General features: G+C 34.3%; 2 protein-coding genes and 1 non-coding gene across 6 annotated transcripts; all 3 read right to left on the bottom strand.

Annotated features, from left to right (window-relative positions):
* Window positions 1-139: 139 nt before the first annotated feature.
* Window positions 140-2958, bottom strand: LOC121772579. 4 transcript variants are annotated; one of them, XM_042169726.1, is made up of 7 exons: window positions 2738-2958; window positions 1712-2001; window positions 1236-1307; window positions 1065-1132; window positions 817-967; window positions 610-690; window positions 140-535 (listed from the first exon to the last, which is right to left on the bottom strand). In XM_042169726.1, the coding sequence occupies exons 2-7, from the start codon at window positions 1955-1957 to the stop codon at window positions 374-376; spliced, it is 780 nt and encodes a 259-aa protein (XP_042025660.1). In that variant the 5' UTR covers window positions 1958-2001; window positions 2738-2958; the 3' UTR covers window positions 140-373. The 4 variants fall into 4 exon arrangements, with proteins under 4 accessions (XP_042025660.1, XP_042025659.1, XP_042025661.1 ...); XM_042169725.1 differs by lacking the exon at window positions 2738-2958 and adding an exon at window positions 2491-2724; XM_042169727.1 differs by lacking the exon at window positions 2738-2958 and adding an exon at window positions 2522-2723.
* A 9921-nt stretch (window positions 2959-12879) lies between these two features.
* Window positions 12880-12953, bottom strand: TRNAP-AGG. The gene has a single exon. It is a non-coding gene; the product is annotated as a tRNA-Pro (tRNA).
* Window positions 12954-13393: 440 nt separating this feature from the next.
* LOC121770655 lies at window positions 13394-14220 on the bottom strand. Its single transcript, XM_042167413.1, has one exon. The coding sequence runs from the start codon at window positions 14123-14125 to the stop codon at window positions 13619-13621; it is 507 nt and encodes a 168-aa protein (XP_042023347.1). The 5' UTR covers window positions 14126-14220; the 3' UTR covers window positions 13394-13618.
* Window positions 14221-18426: the final 4206 nt, after the last annotated feature.

Here is an 18426-nt window from a genome sequence, read left to right as displayed (position 1 = left end):
AAATTTTTCCCGAAGTCGTCAACTACTTTCTTAACATTTCAAACTGAATCTCGTCCTCGGATGGATTACATAACTTGGCTTAGGACAAGTTACCATGTGCAAGAAAATAGTAGTAAACTAGCTGTCGACGACAGATTGATTTACACAAAGATTTTGTTTTTTTTTTGGTTTATATTTCCAATTTTCAGTATTCTGTACAAATGCTTCTTCCAGAGGTGTATCAAAATCCCACCTCAAAATATAGCCTACTTCTTTTCTTGATAAATTTACATTTAAGATTATGAAACATGAAATGTGACAGAGCAACTTCCACCTCAGCGAAAGCGGGTATCAGTTGGCACTTCCTGGCAAGTTTATTGGCTAATTCAGCCCTTCAGCTGACTGCATTCAAATCTGGCTGATTCAGAGGCAACGGGCTCGATTCTACGTCAGATGCAGGCGTCGCCTGCTGCTGTCGACGTCGTATGATGGAGGTGACTGCTTTAAGTATGATGTAGATTGGAAGAATAATCCCAGCAACTCGCAGCAATAGCAGCTGTTTCATAGGTTGAAAAAATGAGCAAATATTCTTTCAATTTCTGATTCTGATTCTCATATGTTATAACTTACCATGATCACTGGGAGAGGATAATTCCCTGCTCGACTCACGACTATCGGAAGAGTATGCCGCATAATCAGGAGTACCATAAACTGCACAAATTCGAACAAAGAAGATAAATACAAGACCACACGAATTGTCCTTATCAAGTGGAGTAGTAGATTTTGTTTCTCAACTTTTGCTTAATTGTTTGGGGAGGGAGAGGGAGAGAGAGTTACTATTATGGCTACTGTGCGGCAGCAGACTATGCTCCGTGATGTGGAAGCAGCGTACTCATCGTATTCAGGGTCGAGAAAGCTATGATCAGCGGCGACCATTGCAATAATGCGCGGATTGTTCAAATCTGTTCTGGCAATTTGCCAATTCCCTCTGATAAGCATGTACCTTTATTAGCGGAAAGAAACTATACACGGGGTGCATAAGATAGATCAATTTACGGTAACACACGTATAAGAATGAGAGCTACCTCAAGTTCATAGGAAGTCCACCAAAACGGAAAATTGGGGGCGGTGCAGTGTATCCTGGCTTGAATTGCTGCAACACGAATTCAAACGCATAAGTCGGTAAACAGGGTACACAATCACGAGTATAAACAGAAAAAACGAAATCAATAAGAACGAGAAGATATAAAACTCACCTGATGGCATATCTCACACATGGTGTCACCCTTCTCGTTGCACCACTTTTGTACACATCTACGATGAGCATACTGAAAAAAGGCAAATCGAGAATGCACGTTGCAGTCATCTCCAGCATTCAGAATACAAAATAAGTATCTATAACAGAGTGCCAAATGAATTTTCTAGTTGAAATGCAAGGCAAAACAAGATTAAAGTGACCCTTCAATTCCCTCATGCATAGCTAGTTACGATGAAATTTTATATTCTCTAAGCTAAAGACATTGAAAATGTGCTCGAATGTCTCAATTTTGAACGGGATCGAAAGAAACTCATCTTGGATGACAAGAATGAAATATGATCAAGAATTCTCAAACAGTCAAATTAATGAATAATCTGGTAAATAAGTAAATGAATAGGAATTAGAAATATAGTAACTAAAATGACAAATTCCAGAATAAATAAACATCCAAATTCTTGATGATCAGCAACTAACCTTCAAGCTTCCAGAGCATGAGCAAGGAGCCTCCATGCTTGAATCAAAACCTTCATCCTGGCATATCCTGCACTCGACCACCTTCCTCGGAGACGAGCTATCCTCAGAATCTCTCTGGTACGAATAGTCGATTGCTTCTTCATCAACAGTGATGGGAACTGCATGCTTCAATCTACCCTCGATCGCAGCCTCCAGAGTCGACTCAGTAAGCAAACGATCAACCAGCAACACGAAGTGATCCCCCATTTTTCGGTCAATACAAAGGAGGATTTCGCACAACAAGCTCTCACCTATAACAACACAATAGCTTCAACATAACCAAAGTAGTTCCCACATACAACACCTACAGCACAACTAAATTTTGGCTCATAGGGCTAATAGGTTGAATTCAAATTGTGATGCTAGTCAACCAAAATTTAAGTGTTTATTTAAGTATAGTTGAATAACACAATAATATCTTCAAAATTACTGCCAAACCCTTTGAATATAATGTCAAGACGTGGAAAGCCAATTGCCAATGTTGGCAACGAAAAGAAATAGGCTTGACAAGAAAAACATGTTCTACAAATTTTTAATCTTATTTCTATCTAGAAAAAAAAAGTCTCTTCTTTTCCTCAAGAGGAAAAAGAGAAAGGAACCCTTTGAACCAAATTCTTCAAAGAACACCAAAAATAACAAAAACCCAATTCACCACAACACCAAAACAAACAATTCCAAGATTCACAAATTCAAGCAAACGGAAACGTATTCAATAAAGTCCTAATACAGAATTGGCATACGCATATAACAAGTGGTGTTTATCTTTCTTACAAAACACAAGCACCCCAAAATTGTGAGAATTTCAGAAAACATGCTACAAAAGAGAAAAAAGAGAAACATCACGCATTCGGCAATGGATGGAAACAGAGGCAAATTGAGCGATACCCAGATGATAAAAAAGTGATCTTTGGAAGAATTCGGAGAGTAATTGGAATAAAAGTGAAGGGTCTTTAAGAGAATATACATTGAAAAGAAATAGAGACTTACAAGAAGGGTATCGGATAATCTGAAAGCTAAGAAATCTCTCCTTTTGTAGCTAAAGCAACAGATTGAGTGTTGAATGTAATTCAAAATTTTGTTGTTCAAATACAAATACTAACAAATTGTTGTTTGCAATCATGCTCCTGAACATATATATATACACACGCGCACGCGCATAGAGAGAGAGCTTTTTTGATGTTCGGAAAATGGGAAAAAACAATTGGGAAAATGAAAACCAGTCCGAGAATAGAATAGTATCAACGAGCTTTTCAAGCATGTCCCTACCATTAATAATTACTGTACTAGCGACGTTTGTAAGAATGAAGATAGAATCAAATCTTTATTTTACTAAATATATAATGGAGTAGTATTTCTTTCAACAATTTAATGGAGTTTTTAAAAGGTTTATTTACCTGGAAATACTTTTGATATTTTTTAGTCTCTCAAATTTCTAATCTCCGCTACAACTAACTTTTTCTAAATTGAAGTTAATGTATTTGTTGGAAGTGGTCACATAGCAAATATATTACAGTTTGAGCCAAATTCAAATCTTGTGAGAAGATTCATGTTATTGTATCCAATCCCTCTATCCCCACAAATCAGAATAATGTCAGACTTAATAGTCTATTTAAAAGACAAAAATGACAAATATCACAATGCAGTATCTCATAAAATATGTCCTTCCTTTAAAAGTATTAAACATAGATAGGTTAATATAATTCGTAAAATAGTTGTTTATCCACAAAAAAGATGAACTAATAAAGTTTAGAAGACAACTAAAACTAGAGCAATTCATAAAATAACTAGTCTTTAATTCACAAAAGAAATGTCTACAATTAAAAAAAGAGTTGGCATCAACCTCTATTCAAAAGAATGTAAATTGTTTATGATTGAGAAAAGATAAAATGACAGTTATTTGTAGAGTATTTTTTTAAGAATACAAAGTCATTTTATTATAGACATATTGTATTGCCATATTTCACCATGTGGAAAATAATATGATACTATGTGTAATAACTAATCCATATAAGCTTTAATTTAATCAAAAATATTTCTTGGAAAAAAAATCAAAAAATCACAAAGTTAATAATTTAGAAATAAAAAAAAAATCGAAAAAATTCAGAAAACATCAAAAGTTGGTATATTTAGAAACAAATAAATTGTCACAACACGGTTTCATCGTGTATATATGTTAGTATGTTACTATAATACTTCTATTTCATATGCATTCTGCATCAAATTTAATTTGAATGGAATTATTAATTGGGTGAAGTATAAATTAAAAAAACCCACAATTCATATATTTAAATTTTAGCAAAAAACTTTAAAAGAAACAAAAAAGATGATGCAAGCTCAAAAATATACATTTTGTAGAGAATACTTTTTTTGTGGAGATTCTAACCGCAGTGGAACAATTGCCCACTTTCCGTTATGTTAAAAGATTTGAACTTAGTTAATTGCGAAGCGGAGTTAATAAACGTCTTCAGATGCTTAATTAAATTTCAGCGTCGAAAGGTCTCCATCAGTTTAATTAATAAAGTGAAATAAGTGCTAACTTAATAGTATATTTTCTTCAGGGTTGTGTTAATCATTATTTAATGATATTGATTAGGAAGTTACTATAATAATTGAACTGATTCTAGAACTTAATTTTATTGATTACAATCCGTTTTTGTTTAATTTCTATACATTTTCTTGGACAGTACAGTATCTCATTGTCTACGTTTTTAGTAGCCAATTGGTGGTTTACTTAGCAATTAATTTCATCTTTAAATAAAGTCGACGATTCATTCTCTGATAAATAATTTGTTTTATTAAATGATAAACTATAGCTTCTGAAGTTCATTTCCAGAAAAAAAATAAATTAATCGACTTAGGCAAAAATAGAATGTGATATAAGGAGCCACGTCAATTTTATATAAACAAGCAAGATAACTAACCTCTTCTTTACTTGGTTATGATTTACATAATCATATCTTCAAGAAATGACTTTGTTATACATAACATAACGTACTCCTATGTTGCAGCTAAACGGTACGCCTTAAATTGAATTACTATAGTTAATAATTAAAATATCATATGAATACAAAAAGGTGTAGTCTTGATACACTAATATGTCTTGTATTCTCACGAAGTTTGAACATGTATGTACGATCTAACGAACAACTAACTCAAGAATAACACCATGTTTTATAAGTCGATAAAATTATGCTCCGAACACTTTGCTACGAAGAGACGCAATTGGATAAAAGAATTCGCATTCAAACTATGATTATATTTTATCCAAAAAGCTATCAAAAATTACAAAGCAAATGTCTATTTGTATGCATAAAAGGATATCATATCTTAACCTGGAAACAAAGAAAATAAATATTAGTCTCTTAAGGTGTCGTTCCATTGTTAGCTAGATACAATATGGAACAAGTAGAGATAAACTATGTCTAAAAATAAATTGTTTGGTTGAAATGATAGTTTGTATACATAAAAACACATACTACTAATTTACTTAAATACCTTAATAATTGCTTCAGAATATTAATTGAAGAGCTAGAATTCTTGTGAAAAAGTAAGGGTGAAATTGGAAGAATTCATCGGCGACGAGAATTCCTATGATATCTTGATTATTTTTGTTGGAAGCTAAGATTATTTTTGTTGGAAGAATTCCTATGATTTCTTGTCTTACGATTATTTGTTGATTTAATTTCATGAATCAAACATGAAATATCTTTGTAATTTCTTGCTCATAAAATTTAGTATTGAGATTGGGGTGTTCAAGAAAGTTCTAAAAATCTTGGTGAGAAGTAATTAAGTCACATTCTAGTGGGTAACGAGTTGAATTGGTTGAATTGGAAGATTGATCTTTTCAAGATCCTAATTAGTGGATTACATACGGGTCTATATATCTCTCGGTCTACAAATGTTGAAGAGATTATTTCAATTCCATTTCCTATATTTCCGTCCAAATTCAGCCACAAAGCATTGAATGATTAAATAAAATTTAAAGACGATGATGATGGTGATTCATTTAAATCAAATTAAACTAAATGTGTTCAAGTTGATTTGGTTGGCGCATTTGGGACAGTTATCGCTGAAAAATTTAGAAATTAAAATTTGATCCATCGCTCTCAAAACCCAAAAATTTGAGGGTTTGGTTTGTTATAACGAGTTAGGTTTATCATTAATTGGTTTAGTTGGCCACCTTCCTTATTTCATATAAATACATAGTAATTTTAATGAAATGATTATGAAATCATTATTCTTCTCGCAAAATAGATTACGTACGTATAACAACTGTAACATGGTCAGTTAGAAATTTTCTTTTTCAATCCATGTACAATTCAACTGAATCACAAAATTATAGTAATATACTTTACGGTTGCATCGAAAATGTATTTCTCTAGTATGTATATATATAAATATTTTTTATGACAATTGTAGTTCATGACTAGAAAACTTTATCATATGGCGTTTATACATACGACAAAAATGAAACTGACAAAACTAAATAAAAATAAGCTATAACAAGGGTTGAAATAATTACAATAATTAAAACTAATATTTTATCTAGACGATTATGTAATATAAATATTGAAAATTATCTTGGAATAATATATTTCGGTTGAACAACCTGCAATTTAGAATCTGCGGAATTATATTGGGGAATCACATAGATGATGTTGACCGTGGATTTAAAGATTCCTAGATAGTGAAATTGCCTATTCTTGGAAATTTAATAACTTAATTTTCGTAAATGATATGTGTAATATAAGTGAACAATGGCCGATGCCCTTTTTTTAATTATTTGGGCAGGTAATTAGATGATCCAACTTTAGGTATTATATTCTTTATCATTTTCTGTTATAGACGAAAGCTCAATAAATCTGTATTTTAATAACAAAATACGTAAGTATAGTGATAAAATGCAAATTCTATGTATTGTACAAACTTCAAACTTTTCAACATAGTATCAACATAGTTTCAACGCAATGTCAACACAGTGTAAAATTTCAAGATTTTGATGTCAACACAATGTCAATACAGTGTCAACACAACATTAACTGTTGACACTATGTTGACATTTTTTGTTGTATTATTTTGTCATCTGTCGGTCTAGAATAATTTGGAGTTTGTACAATATATAAGTTTTGCATTTGATTACATCCCTACACTTCACAAATTCTAATAACAAATTTGTCATTCAACTACTATTTGCCATGCAACTACTAAGATTACTAACTTCACAAAATTTTCTTATATGTACATCACCATTATTATAATCTATCAAATGTCAAATATAGTTCAATTGCTATATGTTAGTATTTGACTATATGTGTTGTATGTTACGCCACCATTCCTAATTTCAGAACAGAAAACATTATTTATTTTATTCAGAAAAATTTAAATTTTAAGATTAGAAATAAGTCTAAGAAATTAAATTTGAATTATGAATTGATCTCTATTATTGTAGGGTTTAGCCTTTTGGTTACAGTAACTAAGGCTCAAACTTGAACATGAAAGATTAAAAAAAGCTCAAACAAGCATTTCAAATTACAAAAAAAGCCCAAATGTGACAATCACTGATCCAATATGGAAAAATTTGGGCCAAAAACCATGATATCACACTTATTCGTCACTCATAATTATTTTTTATCTTATTAGCGAATCAAATGATTCATTATTCATAAAAAAGTTGAAACCCCAACCTTAAGAGCCCCCCACATCCCGGTCCGACAGTATTGTGAGTGATACGTTCAATATTCCATATCTCTTTCATATCTTGCATTATTATTTAGTTGCATTATTTAGTTAAATATTTAGGGAGTGCATATATTTTCCATATCTTTTGTCTTGCTCATTAAGTTAGTATCCCTATTATAAATAGGGCTATTGTTATTCTCTTTAAGGAATCAATGAAATCATAATTATTGTCTTTTATGTTTATTTAGTTTTTCCTTTTAGAATTTTCGATTGTCGACAGAGCACAGTTTCTCTGCGACTTTCTTTATCTTTTTCACTTGATAAGGGTCTTTCCCTTATCAACTGGTGCTTTCATTTCGTCCTCATCCTCCACAATCGACGCATCTTGACGAAGGAGATCTCCACGACGGAAGTCACCATTTTCACTCTCCATCTATGTATCCAACGGGGACCTTTGGACAGTCGCGATATACAACAGTCGGGTACCCGTACCACCCATGGCAGCCCGTATATCAATCCCCAAGTCCGTTTCCCTTGTCCGATGAGCAGCCGCTGTTAGATCATCAATCATCCGATTGGCGATGCCACCTACAGCCACTACCATACCAGCCGGACGGGCACCAACAGCGTCACCCCTACCACGCCCGACAGCCCACTAGCTGGGACCCACCATGGATGCGCCAGACCGCCACATATCAACAACCGCCATCCTATGAGCCAGATATGTACTCGCCACCACCGCCCGGACGCCGTCCTACTTGCTGGGACCCACCTGCCTACTGGGAGACACCTGGACAACACCCCTTCCACGAGGTCTCGGCATACGATCAGCCGCTGCCCCCCAACTATAACTGAGGATGGAATCAGCCCGCGCCGCAACCACCTCGTCCAGCCACCATAGCGCCAAACCCGATTGAAGCGATGCTTGATCAATTATTGGAGGCATGCAAAAGGATGGAGTCTCGCCTTGATGAAATCGACCGCCGCATCGACAACGATGCAGTTTACGGCAGTTTGGAATCTATGAATGAGTTCATTCCTGATGAAGTTGATGTCACTTGCCCTCTGAATTTCGATATGGTGATGCTTGAGAACAATAAAGCCAATGATGGTGGTGACTAACCCATGGATTCTGGTGATCATTCAATGGAATCTAGAGGAGACGCTCCTCAAGTACCAGTAGAGGAGAAAAGGACCGATGCATTGCTTGATGTTGATATTATTGTGAAACCTATCTATACAATGCTTGAGGTCATGGAAAGGGTAGATGAAGACTCTCTTTTGTTTCATGCGAATGGTTCTCATTTGGGGACCATGTTGCCACTTTACGGTGGCTTTCTATGGAGTCAAATGAAGAATATTGTTGGACTAAGCAGTTTGGTATATTTGATCCAGGAGGAAATATCTCCCAAAGTTCTGATCATGATTGGAAGAAGTCTGAATCATTTATTGAAACGAAAATAATATTTCAGATACGTTGTCACGCGATAGTCGATTATTGGTGTACAAAACAACGATCTTATGTTTTTGATCCAGGAGAAGATAACTCAAAGCTTCTGTTATCATTGACTCTCTTGATTGCTTTGTGGATCCCACCTTGAGGACAAGGTGACTTTCAACCGTGGGGGAGTTGATACGTTCAATATTCCATATCTCTTTCATATCTTGTATTATTATTTAGTTGCATTATTTAGTTAAATATTTAGGGAGTGCATATATTTTCCATATCTTTTGTCTTGCTCATTAAGTTAGTATCCCTATTATAAATAGGGCTATTGTTATTCTCTTTAAGGAATCAATGAAATCATAATTATTGTCTTTTATGTTTATTTAGCTTTTCCGTTTAGAATTTTCTATTGTCGACAGAGCACAGTTTCTCTGCGACTTTCTTTTTCTTTTTCACTTGATAAGGGTCTTTCCCTTATCAGTGAGAGTGTTAAATCAGAGTACGCAGTGACCCACTAAGAAGAAGGGCCTAACCCACTGCCTGCCAGAAGCCTACCTCTCAAGGGCTCACACTTGTGTTTGAGAGGTGTTGTAAATTTATTATTAATATGACAATCGGTTGGTGTTACTATGAACATTAGTCATACTCTAAATTTTTTAATAGTATGGCAAGCTTGGCCAAATTTTAGATTTTTTACGAATTGAAAAGATGATTGTAAAATTTATGAACTTGGATGTTATTTGACATTTTCCATGATATTCCTTCCTTTTTAATTTTTGGGTCATCAATACGAGTACTTATTAGTGAAAAGTACGCCCGCATGGGCAGCACAGTTGGTAACGGGGGCAGATCTTGCTGCAATGAGCCTGGGTTCGAATCTCACTACTGTCGTGTAGTTGCTTCCATCTCTCAGGCACAAGTGTGAGGCCTTGGGAGATGGCCTTTTGGCCGTCAGTGGGTTAGGCCTCCCCCTTAACGGGCTACTGCGTACCCTGATTTAACCCATTCACATGATGTCGGGTTGGAGTGTGGGGGCCGCCATGGCGACGAAATCTCCTTTTTTGTTGCGATTAGTGAAAAGTACGAATATCTCCAACTCTTCATTACAAAAAAACCATCTACGTGTACGATCTTTGACTCCAAGAATGATGTGATGAGTGTGTCCTTAGTGTTAAGAGTTTTCATTGCAAGATGAACTAGACATGAAATTGTGACTGGAGAGGGACGAGATTTGTCCAAGTGAAATTGTGACTGGAGAGGGACGAGATTTGTCCAAGTGAAGTGTCTTTGTGCAGCATCGTTCTTCAATTTTAATCATTCTACAATTAAAATTTTACTCCCTCCGTCCACCATTTAAAGAGCCCTTTTGTCATTATGGTTTGTCCGCGATTTATAGAACCATTTACTTTATTCTACTTTTAGTATGCAAACCTCACATTCTACCAACTTTTTACACTCACAATTCAATATAAAACTAATACTTTAAATGGGTCTCACATTCCACTCACATTCTCCTTTTACCTTTCTGAAATTTTTTTATTAGAAAGAGTTACCATCTGATTAACTTGCATCTGATTAGCCCGCAATTGAATAGGGTTGTTGATCCAAATCTGATGGACCGATCCAATTGACATCCATAGTTGACAAAAAGCACAATGAGGAAACTTAAAAAACAAAAAGGAATTAGAAAAAAACTTTGGTGAGCATGCGCATTAATGAGTAGTTACGATATTTTAAAACATTAAATAAACTTCCAATATTTATGTTTTTATGCGCGTGTGCAGGGGAAAAATTAATATGCTAGAAATCAATCTACGAGTGGTAAGTTAGGTAACAATACCTGTTTAATTTATTACTCCTAGTTACTTAAGTGGACGACGATGAACCATGCATTCATCTCCAACTAAATTAAAATCTCACAAATGGCTTTTCAAGTTGAGATTTTCATTTTTCACACATTAAACACATTGAAAAAAAAACGATTATATGAATAATTGCAAAAATTTATCATCACAAATATATATACGTGTCCATACAGTTAACTATACACATGGAAACTCCTGTACAATAGTCCTATTTAAACTGTTCATTTTATCTGCATGAATGAAAGAGAGGAAATATTAGAAGAGCTGAATTGAATCACAAAACTCATTTTATAAATATGCATGGCATGGCTCCTTTTAGTTGCAGTAGCTTTTGCAATTCAACATATCCTTATTTCTCTTGCCGCCTCAATACAACTTATTCCACAGGCCAGATCCTACAATCACAAAAAAATGGATTGAATTACTCATCCAAATACGACGACGTACACAAACACAAGATCAAGATGCATAATTTTCTTCTTACTACATTCCTACTTGCCCATATAGCTTTCACAACCATTGCTTTAGTTTTTCTTGCTGGCTCTATTTCCATATTCCTAGTTTCCATCATTTTCTCTCCATCCATACATAGTATTTAGACATGTTATTCTCTATCTTTTTACTTTATTTTTATACTATACAAGTTAAATATACTTTTATGCATATATGTTTTTCTTAATCAGGTAATATTCTACCTTTCTTTTATTTTTAAGAGGTTATTAATGGGATTTACCACAATAAATGACTTTTAATGAATTTGCTGTACCACTATCTTATGTTGTTGGTCTTGTCTTGGGGGGAGTAGGGGAAGCATATGTGATGCCACGGTTTGGTAGATGGTGCAACAGTTTCTGCTACAGGTAGGGATGTCAATCGGGCCAGCCCACCGGGTTTCAAGCCAACCCTATTCGGGTTTCGGGTCAATCGGGTGCGGGCTAATCGGGTTGTGATTTTTCCGGGTTATAAAAGTTCAACCCTAACCCTAAAAGCTCGGGTTTTGGGCTAGCCCATCGGGTTAATCGAGTTGCTACCGATAAAATTAACATGCGATCAATCCAATAAATAATGGTGAAGATTAGTTATATTTATACAATGTATAATATTTAATTATGATAAATTTGAGATATATGCTTAAACTCAAACATAAATTTGAGATTTATGCAAAATAAAACATAAACATCAAGAAATTTTAAAGCATGTTTAGAAATTTAAATATATTTTTTAGTGAATTTGAAGTTTCTAATTCATTTATCTATTATTATATTAATAAAAACTTAATATATAATTTATATATTTAATATATAAAATGGAAAGTTATTTTTTTCAGTAATCTATATTATAAAATAATCAATGAAGTGTCGAATTAGAGTCAAATAAATAGAACAATAGAAATTTTATCGGGTTTTTGGGCCAGCCCATCGGGTTTTCGGGTCTGGCCCTAACGGGATGTGGGTTAATAGGGTGCGGGCTAATCGGGCTATAATTTTATCGGACTGAAAATTTTCAACCCTAACCCTATAGATTTGGCGGGCTATTCGGGTCAGTCCACGGGTTGCGGGCTAAATTGACATCCCTAGCTACAGGATGGTACCGTGCCAAGGGAGAAAGAATCAATTACTACTATTTTTTTGAAAGATCGTTTATTTGCAAACAAATGACCATTTTTATATATAGGGTGAAATTGATGGTTTAAGTTCCATCTATGATAACAAATGCATCTCAGTTTGGGTCTAGAATTTTAACTAAAAAACTGTCTTTATTATAAAATGATTCAGTTTTGAGCAATTTTAACTGAACAAATTTCAATCTCAGTTTGGAGTAATTTTTCTTGAAATGAAAATGATTCAGATAAATTTGGGGCATGCCATACTTCTTATTTATCAAAAGATTTGTTAAACCCAGTCTGTTATAAGGAATCTCTTTTCTCCCAGCCCAACCAATACTATTTCACTTTATTTTGAATTTTTGATACACTAGTGTAGGATTCACTAGCTCTATAAAAATTTTAAATATGATTAATTACTCCCTAAGTAAAATAAAAGGTTATAATTATTGGCTTATTGCGGTGTTATATTTGTGTTTTGAACTTATAAATTATAGTTATTGCGGTGTAGTATATTTTGGACAAAACAAACAATGGGGCATTCCGAGAATTGAACTCGGGACCTCTCTCGCACCCTAAGCGAGAATCATACCACTAGACCAAATGCCCTTTTGCTCTAAATTTCAGCAAGTTTTTATTTATAGACTATGTGAAGTAGTATCATTTTATCTTCCAGAGTTGTAGTTGAACCAATCAATTGGATTCAGTCTAATCTCGAACAAATTACATAAACCGTAAAATCCGAATATTCATCTTTTATCTACTCCTATTAAAGAAATCGACATTTTTTAACGGATATACTACATAAAAACATGATCGAATAGTTTATGCAATTGCAATTCTAGTACAGTACAATCTACACGGATCTAACTTTAAGGAATCTAATCTCTAATCATTTAAAGCAATCCTCCCCATATCCGTATTTACAACTTATAAATGAGAATATTGGGAAAGTGATATTACCTACTACTGTATTTATTCCTAGAATTTAATTAATATTCATGGTAAAAAAAAAGTGTAAAACCCATTCAAATATAATACACACCAAATAACGCGTTTGAATAATTATCTAACTTCATTACTACAAATCAATCTCAATATTTCCAATCCGATTTTCCAGATATAGATAGAATGAATTAATGCGAATTGAGAATCCCACGCACCCCCATTCTAATAAAAGCAGTAAAACTACAAATATAAATACGCGAAAAAGACTAATCTACCCTAAACTAAAAATAAAATTTAACTAACAATTAATTTTTTTTTATTAAATTTTATCTAAAAAATACAGGCTCTTCTAGAATCGTATCCAATCCCGGCCGCTTCGATCGGCAAACCGAAAGCCTATACTGATACCCCGGCGCAACCGCCTCCAAATCCAATCCATTCGTGCTTTCCGCTGCGGACGACGCCGTTTCAACTGCCTCCGCCGCCGCGGGGGATATCCTCCCGCCGGCGATCCGCTTCGGCGCGGAGCTGGCCGCCATCAGGAAGACGGCGACGTCGGCGGGGGTGACGACGGAGCTCGATCGCTTAATCGGAAACATGACGTAGAGGTTCCCGAACTCGAGATCCTCGTCCGCAGCGAGCGGCGAGAATCGCCGGTTGATGGCTAGGGATTTGGAGTTGACGACGAAGAAATTAGGCGCCTCGAGCATGAGCTCCGCCGCCTTGACCGGGTTGCGGAACTGGCGGACCTCGCCGCTGGGGAGGAGGACCCTCGCCGATTTAGGACTCCTGAGCTTGGGAGCGACGAAGGCGCAGGAGGTGTAATTCCCCATGATTTCTGTTGGATTAATGATCTCTGTTTCTAGTTGAAGGGATGGAATTTAGGCGTGTATATATAACTGTAAGGATGGGAAATGGTATTTGCGTGTGTTTTAACTTTTAATGTGTGGGGTTTGTTGAAGGTGGAGAATGATTAATAATTTAATCTAATAATGAATATGAATTTATGGGGGATAAAAATAAAATTATTTTTTGTTCACATTCACACGTGACGGTGTGGAAATTTATATATAGTGAAATTAAAATAAAATGGGGCTGGCGATATTTGGAAGGAAGGTACAGTTTTCTCTGTCACGGTTGACTTCGCAGCGTATTCCTCTTCACTTGTTCTTATCTTTCATTTGTTTTTGCTTTGGTCCAACTAATTTTCGAATCAAACGTGTGTAGATTCCAAAAATGTGATTATTTGTTTCTGTGTAAATATATTGACAGATAGTAGTATACAAATAATCTTGATTATTTGTTTATTCCAAAATAAAATGGAGTCCACTTTGACTGACTGTATGTAAATACTCTTGATTATTTGTTTCTTTAATAAAAAAAAATGGAGTCCAGATTGTTAGAGGGGTATATAAATAATTAAAACATGTCTATGTTATTTTATGTATTTCTTTTATCTTTTAAATATGTAGATTTTTTTAGTAAAATATAAAGTAATTGTAACGAAATATAAAGTAATTATATGTGTGATGAAAAAGTGAAAAAATATTTAGTAAAAACAATAATTTTTTTTAATATGCAAATATTTAAGTTAAAATTTCATTTTTTTTAAAAATCATTGCAAAATGAGTAGTACTATTAATTTATATTTAATCAATCAATATTTATAAATCGATTTTCAATGTAATATTTTGAAAAAATTTGATTATATATGTATAATTTATGTATATTTATCACTATTCTAAATTTAATTGGAACCCAAAAAAAAAACTTATTTGGAACCGATCCTACTTCCTACCGGTCTAAACTCTTCAGTCTTCACCCATATCAAGGGATTTTTGTTTTAGAATCCAACTTAATCGCCCTAGCTTAGTAAAGAGCAATAAGGACTAGTATTTATGATCATTTGATACTTTCAACTGAAGTGTGTGTCAATTTATATACATTTAGCTTTATTCTTATTAATATCATATAGAGTAATCTTTGAATATTAAAATAAATATTTATTAGGTTCTAATATTACATAAAAAATTAAGTTTATAATATAGTATTAAATTATACCAATTTTAAAATTCGTATAAAATATTTATCAACATGAAGTCTATAAAGGGAAAATAGTATTTTCTCTATTCTTTAATACAGGATATAAAATGATTAGGGCAAATAAACAATAAATTCCAAATCATTAATTGAGGACTTTGTGTCCAAACGCGGACTCTTTGAAAATGTAAATACATACACGTGTTAAGTTGTTGGGTCCCACCGCAGTCCTAATGGGGCCAGCTTGCATTTCGCTAATTAAGTAGAGAACTGTAATGTTAATTCATGAATTATGCAATAATATCAAATGTACTTCTCATTTAATAAAACTATCCCTACACGGTTTTAATTTTTAATATAGTTATATTGATGATAGGATATTTATACCTTTTGAATTTTTTGATCGAAAATGCCCTCCAATCCTTAAGGGAGAGATAAAGTTCTTGCGTATTTCAATTCAACTTTTGATGCAGATTGCTTTATCTCTGAAGAATTAAAAAATTTTCAGTGACACACTATCTCTCTCCTCCTTTAAAACTAAGAGCATCCGCAACGGTGGTGGGGAAGAAGGCCACCGTCCGTGCCAGCGAGCAGTTGACGTGGCGACACACGATTGGGCAACGGCTTTGAATAAAAATTTTTTAAAAAAAATTCGTTAATTAATTTTAAATAATGATAAAAAATTAAAAAAAATATTTTCCAAATCCCAAAAATATGGCCGTTTTTTGCCCGTTTTTCTGAATTATTTTTTTTTTCCCCAAAATCTATAAATACACACATTAATCATCCATTTATCACATCAAATCATCGCTCATTCATCTCTCATTCATAATTCTCATACAAACTATCAACACATTCATCCCTCACTCAAAACCTCAAATGGATTTCACTCATATTATGGCAGAAGCGGAGCGCGAAGAACAAGAATACTACGAACAACCTCAAATGAATTTCACCCATATTATTGTTTAATTGAATTTTAAATTAATTGTGCTCGTCCTTGCGGAAGAGCACAATTGTGGGTGTTGTGCTCTTGCCAGAGAGCAGGCAGAAAAAGTGGGGTCGGGCCCACAACCGTGCCGCTGGCAAGAGCACGGTTGTGGATGCTCTACGTAGGTCTTTTCTTCTCTCATTTTCACTTGTTCTATTCCTCCCATCCACAAAAAATAAGGAGTACTCTTCTTTTACCATTCGAGTGTCGGCCAAAAATAATCATATTACAAAATATAAATTTTTTCTTATATTTATTTATTTATTTATTTATTTTCATTCTTTTTTACTTTTTCTCATTTTTTCGTTACCCACTTTTCTCTGTCATTTACTTTACCAGTTTATCATTAAAATTCATGATATTGACAAATAAAACTATTTCATTTGGATGGATAGAGTATCTTCTTTCAAATTTCACCCTTTCTTGTTTCTACAAAAATTGCAAAATAACAATACAATGACATGTCGGCTAATTCTAAAAATGGATATCATTGGTTGCACTTTTAGTACGTGAACTATCTTTGTGCGAAAAGGCAATCCTTAAAATCATCGTTAAATCGAAAAGGCATTCACACGAAATGTTAGTAGTACTATTATTTTGTTTGTAGAAGAAAGAGAAGAGTGGTAGCTTCTCATTTTTTCGGTAGTGCTACCTAATTATAGATAAATACGGAAAAAAATTAACGTATTTAGAAACAAACTACTTCAAAGGAAAAGTTTGTGTAAGAGCATTAGTATATTTCGATAATAAAAAAATTCATAAATTCACAACTTAAACAATTTCCGGAATTAAACAATTAACGGAATTAAAATTTCGACACAAATAGGAAAAAAATTTCCATTAAAAAAAAGAAAAGTACATTTCACCAAATTAAAAAAAATACATTTCAATAATTTATAGAAATTTAAAAAAAAAATTTAATTAAATAAACGGGAATTCCGCGCGGACGTCCGTGGGAGTCAACGCAATGGCGGACGTCCACACGAAATTCCCCGCAGGATTCCGCGAAACGCTGCGGAACTGTGAATTCCTCGACGGAATTCCGTATCCGTGCATGCCACGCACAATGGCGAACGTCCGCCATGGAATTCCCGCACGCCGGTGGGAATTCCGCGGTGACGTCCGCCACTGCTGATGTTCTAACGTTTTGTCTTTTGGCGAAAAAGATATAAATAAAAGAAAAGGTAAATGTCAAAATTGGTCCTGAACATATGCTCATTTTATGATTTTGGTTATATACATTATCTTTTGAAATTTTGCATCTCAAACATTTCAACTCGGATCACAATCGGTTCAAAGTTATTTTTTCTGTGAAATTTTAACGGTCAACATTTTTAATCCCGATTTTGACCAAATTAAGATGTTAAATATGATTAATAACTCCCTGATTATATCATTAATTAATTATTTTAATAAACAAATAATATTATTTTAATAACTCCACCTTCTTCAAGCACGTGAGATTCTCTGTAATTTTTTCGGAGAATCCGTTATGGCTCAAATCGAGCTTCACCAACGCAGTTGAGGATCCGATTGATTCCGGCATCGCCATTCTCGCTCAGATCTTCAGCTTCTTCATGTTCCGAACAGCATCCATCGGGATCTCGCTTGAGAATATGTTTCTCGAGAGCGTTAGCTGCTCGAGATCGGCGAATTCGCCGATCCAGTTGGAGATGCCGCCGGAGACGCCTCTTTCGGTGAGAACGAGCCGCCGCAGTTGTCTTAGGTTTCCAATTTTGCCGCCGAGGGAGCCGATTAGGGCGGGATTCTCGATGAAGATCAGCTCCTCTAAGGGCATCTGCAGTGGTGCGGATGTCCCAGCGGAATTCCCCGCGGGATTCCCAAAAACACCTTCTGCCACGTCATAAGGACTTCCCACTGCACTACCACGTCATACGAACTTCCCACTGCACAGTGGCGGAATTCCCCTGTGGAATTCCCAACGGAATTCCCACATTAAAAAAATCACAAATTCACAAATTAAACAATTTCCGCAAGTAAACCATTTACTTAATTAAAATTTCGACGAAAATAAGGAAAAAAATCCATTAAAAGAAGAAAAATACATTTCACCAAATAAAAAAAATACATTTCAACAATTAA

This window comes from Salvia splendens, chromosome 16, assembly GCF_004379255.2.
Source record: "Salvia splendens isolate huo1 chromosome 16, SspV2, whole genome shotgun sequence".
In the NCBI taxonomy this organism is placed as follows: Eukaryota; Viridiplantae; Streptophyta; class Magnoliopsida; order Lamiales; family Lamiaceae; genus Salvia; species Salvia splendens.
Note: the sequence above shows the minus strand (reverse complement) of the source record. Positions and strands in the feature narration are given on the sequence as shown.